General features: G+C 33.2%; 1 protein-coding gene across 1 annotated transcript in view; it reads right to left on the bottom strand.

Annotated features, from left to right (window-relative positions):
- Positions 1–6,000, bottom strand: part of LOC124951850 (zwei Ig domain protein zig-8-like) — a 294,625-nt gene that overhangs the window by 36,954 nt on the left and 251,671 nt on the right. Inside the window, exon 5 of the mRNA XM_047500804.1 lies at positions 3,771–3,868. Coding sequence (XP_047356760.1) covers positions 3,771–3,868 — 98 coding nt within the window. The remainder of the gene's footprint in view (positions 1–3,770; positions 3,869–6,000) is intronic.

The raw sequence follows: 6,000 nt of genomic DNA, 5'->3' as shown, positions 1-6,000 counted from the left end.
ATTGGTATCGTTTTATATGCCCAAGAGAAAAATATTTCGATGAATATTTGTATATCTGTATCCAATACATCAATTGGTATTGATTTTATATGCATTCTCGTATTTAGTTGTAGACGGAATAGCCCAGCGCGGATGAATAATATAGTACTATATTCAGAAGAATGGTGTTTTAAGAGATTGTTCGTCCATCAAAATGTTTTTTATGAAAAATACGTCAGAAAATAATTTATATTAAAGAATTGTTTGAAATATTTTCATAAATGTACTCAACTGTAATTTACATGTATAAAAGACTTCAATTTTCAAATGACTTCGTAAAAAGGTGTAATACGTATAAAGAAATATTTATTTAATCGAGAAGTTACGTTATTTAAAAGACTCTAGACACTCGAGGTAGAAAGGTTTTTGAATATATGAATCCAGAAAAAAAAACAAAATAAATAAATACATATTTTATATGTGTGAATTTTGATAGATAAAATTCGAATTCATTGTGAATTTCGAGCGAGCAAAAATAAACATTTTGGTGAATGTAAAGATGAAAAGTTCAAATCCAAATTGCAATTATTTTGATAATATCGGAAAATTACAGAATGATGAAAGTTTAGCATAATCGTGGGCAAGACGTAAAAACGAAATGAGCAAAGCGTGGATTGGTCTTCAAGAGTCTTGCTTTTAGAATGCCACAGACAGAGCTGACTGGTTTATCTTCCTGTCTCGCTCTATTCTCCCATCACATTTCTGAACATAAAAGTTGCTCTTGTTTATTTTTTTTTCCGTACAATTATATACTCAATATTGGCGTCATTATTCTTATAACAATCCTCGAATTTTCATACTTTTTTCTGTCTTCGTCTCTCTTTTTTTTTCTTTTATTCTATTTATGCAACAGAGAATATGCAACAGAACAGGTCGAAGTGGCTAAGAGAGGAAGAATAAATTAAAGTAAAAAATGCACATTACGGTATTTTTGTAAAACAAAAAGAATTTATCTGTATTATCTACGAACATGAATGCGCTGTGAGTGAGACAGAGAAAATGAAAAAGTCAGATAAAGAAACGAGAGAACGGTTGACCTTATAGGTCTCGTATACTCTTCTTTAAATTTTTGTATAATATGTATACCGCCTTCTCAGCGAAGAGTGTTTTAAACATTTGCGTATTCCAATCTTCTACTAGGCGATTCGAGTATGCACCAATGCAGAATAAACGATGAACGCGCCCGAAGTTTTTCCCTCTCTCTCCCTGTTTTTCTTTCTACACTTCGTGGAAGCTAGTACCTACTTTCTTATTTTACGATCGATGAGATATGATAATAGAAGCAAAACGGAACGTCGTTCGAATCCTAATGATTCTAGTCATTTTCAAATATCGTTAGAATTATTAAATCTAGTCATTATTACATTATATTTCGATAGATTTATCAAATAGTTTTTCACCTAGTTATTTTTACTCTTATCATGATGGTATTTAAAATATTGTTAAAACTTTTTATAAAATGTACAAAGAGCTATGAATTTTTCAATATAAATATCGAAAAATTCGTGTGTTACATAAAGTGTATCAATAATTAAACAAAATATAGTGTTTCTTTATAGAAGTGTATAAAATACAAAAAAAAGCTTTTAACAAATTAAACATCGAGTACTTTTAAAAAAATTGCATTTCTATTTGATAAACTTGGTTTTTTTTTTATTTTTTTTATACATATCCTATAAATATAATTAAAATCGATCAATTCTATAGCGAGTTATATTTATTCAAAAATATCTATATGATCATTAAAAATTAAATGCCTTAATGAAAACATATCAACGAGTTATTACGGGGAAAAAAAGAATAGAAGAAAAATTGTGATCATATTAACAAATGTGAAACTCTTTAAACAACGAGATTACAAGATTCTATGGTTAAACTCATAAAAGTTCATTTCCCAACTAAAAGTGTAATATCATGATAAAGACGATGGAATACATGTTTGGTCTGACGTTGGCAGTAATTTTTCATTGTCGAGTCGCCGCATGCGATTTCGTCACCGCTACCGAGGAGGAGCAATTACTTACATAAAACAATGTCTTGAAAATTAACCGTACAAGATATTAACGTTCGATGTATTAAATAATTTTGCAATATGTACGTGTTACAATAATTTTCGAATTTCTTCGCCAAAGAATAATTGTACAATGTTTTATCCACGAAAAAAATTTATTTCGTTCCATAGATCATACGTGATGAGTTAAAATAAATTATAATATCTCATCGACGATGAATTCGCATCCAGCATTTAAACATATTAGATATTAGATACATTAGGAACCAGAGAAAAAGAGAGAGAGAGAAAAAGAGAGAGAAAGACATCGAAAATAAAATAAAAGATTTCATACTATTGGAGAAAAGACGTCGAAGGGCTAGATGAAAGACGTCTTTTCAGAAGTTGGTATTCCAGTTCGATTCACTTGGACAGAGGCAAAGTCCTATCCTTACTCTTGAATCAGAAAGAGAGTGAGAGAGAGAAAAAGAGCGGGAGAGAGAGAGAAAGAAAGTAAGAGAGAGAGAGAGAAAAAGAAAGTAAGAAAGAGAGAGAGAGAGAGAAAGAGAGAGAGAGAGGAAAGAGAGAGAGAGAAAGTAAGAAAGAGAGAGAGAGAGAGAGAGTAAGAGAAAGAGGGAGTTGAAGGCACACGCACGGTGGCGCAGCCCTCATCAAAACTGGTTCACGGATGGAAGATCACCGTAAATAGGAGGAATTAGACGAAAGCTCGCGGCGTAGCGCCTGTAATTTGCGGACCATTCCATCCTTCTAAAGACCTACCATCTCCCTCTTTCTTCCCCTATGTTTCTTCCTCTCTTATTCCGTTCGAAACGGTGTACCGCTTTTCTACCGGCCATTATCCCCCTTTTGTTACAACTCTGTTCTGCCCAGACGTAATTCGATTCTTTCGACCTTTCGAACTTCTTCCTGAGCTGCCTCATCATCCCTTATCTTTTGGTCTTGTTCGGCAAATCTTCCACTTCTCTAAAGGAGCGAATGAACGTGCATCGTATTTTTCTTTGACATTAATGGGTCAGAAAAATGGTGTCAAATTAATCGTAGTAACTCTCAAGTTACATACTTATGTGTGTGTATGTATCTGCATTTTGTATTTAATTATTACTTCGCGTAATAATGTAACTTTTATTTTACATAAGTTTTTTTAGTCACGAAAGTAATTTGGTTATAGAGAGAACAAAAAAAAAAATAAAAGAAGAAAAAGTTCATGTTTTTTACTTTTGATCGCTTTACGAAATTTATCAAAATTAAGAGGTATTATATATCCACTAAGGAAGGTCTTTGTTTTTCCGGAGATCGTATCTTATAATATGAAAGCACCCTGATACCATAGAGATTAGTAATATCGTGTATTCTACGTGAACGTCATAGAAAGTTAGTAGAAATTTTCCTCGGAGCATAAAGCTGTATTCCTTTTTCTTTCTAGACACCGGTAAGATAGGGCAAAGGACAGGAAGACAACGTATAAGAGATAGGGGTATGTTTTAGACAGGATAGAATAAAGGATGGTTAAGAACAAGGGATGGGATGTAAGCGACACGAAGAGAGGGAGAGAGGAAACCAAACGAAATGACTCTAGTCAAGATGACAAGTTATATGAAAAGCATTTCACGCTTGGAATAATAAAGACTTATGCTAATTTTCGAGTAATTCAGGAAAAACAATTCTTTATAGCAAATAATAATTTAAATAATATATATATATAATGACATTAATAACTTACCATTGATAACGTGAACGGTAACGCTTGCTTTCTTTGCAAAGGTGGGTACGCAACTGTAATTCCCGGAGTCGCTCAATTTCGCATGAGTGATCCTCAATCTGAAACATAAGGCGAAAGGAGAAAGCGGAAACATCAGATAAACATCAGTTCCACCCTAAAGTATAAACTCTCTTTGAAATATTCCACTCGACATTACTTCTAATTAATATATGTATTCCTACTTTGAAATATATATATTCCAGCTATAAATTCGAAAGGTTTTAAAAAGTCATTTTTCAAACGAAACACCATGATCGTCCGAAGTAAGATTTATTCGAATTTTAAGAAGCAGAATGATAAAGGAAAAAGAAACGAGTGGATAAGGAATAGCGAAAATTAACTTGGAAGTTTTAAAGAAATCGTTTCGATTTCTTGTCGATTTTTCGATTTACTTTTTCTAAAGTATTTTAAAAATGTTCACCAATGGCTCGTGGTTCAGTTATCGATGTTTCTTTTCTTTTCTTCTTTATAAAGGAAAAAAAAAAGAAAAAAGTAAAAGGAAAAAGTCCATTTTCCCGAAGTCTCGACCGGTCCATCGTAAACTTCTAACCGCAGCCGTGGGCGTTGCATTTTATCGGTGTATTTCAAAAGCCTCGAGAACCGATACTGGCTGTCACTTCTGTTAGGTGGCCAAGAGCATGAAGAAGAAAAGTATGAGCACAAACAGGTACGCGTACTTGAATGGAGAGCCCAGAGCGATAATCAACTCTCGCAACTTGCCTGTCGTTTTTCAAAAGGGACATATCGACGACAAGGCAACAACTAATCGATGTCGATATCAGATAAACTGTTTGAACTGAACATCGCGATGGATGTTTCTATCTTGTGCAATATAATCCAATAATATACCGATGTTAGTAATCTTCATCAAATTTTTTCAATTTTACGTTCAAAGATTTTCAACGCGTTCCGAGTATTCATCAAAGCGTATCAGAAAGGGAAAAAAGAAAAAGAAAGAGAGAGAGAGAGAGAGAGAGATCTCGTTCTAGTTGTTTAAGAAATCATAGAAAAACTATTCTCCGTGATTTGCTCGATCGATCATTCGTTAAACTATATCTTCCAAGCTTATTTCATTGCGTTATAATCTATTACTCTCTGGAGACTAATAACGATCTTTTCAGATTATACCGTTTGCTCTTTGTACATTGTTTGTATATGTTACAGATTGATACCGTGATATATTTGAAATAGATCTTAGAACGAAAATGACTCTTTTCGTTTTTTTCGAAATATAATATTTAAAATAGAAAACGTAAATTTAAACACGATCATATAATAATAATAAAGAATATTTATTTTCCTTCATCTTTTTTATTTATTTCGAAAAGAAAAATAAAGATAAGTTTGTTTTTTTTTGACAAAGATAGAGATAGAAATAGAGATAGAGATAGAGATAGAGAGAAAGAGAGAGAGAGAGAGAGAGAGAGAGAGAGAGAGAGAGAGAGAGTGAGAGGAAATTAATTCGGTCCTTGAACAAGAGCTCGTAAATTCGTCCACGTGTAACCGGCATCGCGCCTCGTGACAATCGTCAATCACGTCCAAAAACAGATGTACAACGTATACGTATGTATGTCGTACGTATGTATTACGTACGTGGGACGTGGCCGGTCGTAATGTGCCCAACGATATTCTAGCCTAGAGAAGCGAGAAACTAGCTAGAGAGTATCTAGCTCGGGTGTACGACGAGAGGAGCTAACCTCTCTCTCTTTCCCCTCTCTCTCTCTCGCTCTCGTTCTCTCTTCAACAAGAGGCTACCTAAAATGCAGAGCATGCCCGATGCATCTTCACGGTGCGCAACGCACCTGACAAAGGACACCGTTGTTCTCTCACTAATACCAGAGATACAAGCTGTATCATCGAGCAGTTTCATGGCACGCGTGCTCTCTAAATTATCCAATAATCTTTTATCCTTCTAATCATTTATTTTAATTTGATATCACTTAGATTTTAAGCAAACATATATTTACTTACGATCATCTTTTTTTTTTTATACAATGAGACAAATTGTCGTTAAAACTAGAAAAATTTAATTTTGTAATAATGTAATATATAATAATAAATCATAATTCTATGAAGTTCTATCAAATAATAATAAATAAAAATTCTATTGGAGTATTTTTTAGTTTGATACTCGCAGAAATATTCTAAGCCCGTATATGGTTATTTATATTCATCTTTTTATAAAATAAAC

Source organism: Vespa velutina, chromosome 9 (assembly GCF_912470025.1).
Source record: "Vespa velutina chromosome 9, iVesVel2.1, whole genome shotgun sequence".
NCBI lineage: Eukaryota > Metazoa > Arthropoda > Insecta > Hymenoptera > Vespidae > Vespa > Vespa velutina.
Note: the sequence above shows the minus strand (reverse complement) of the source record. Positions and strands in the feature narration are given on the sequence as shown.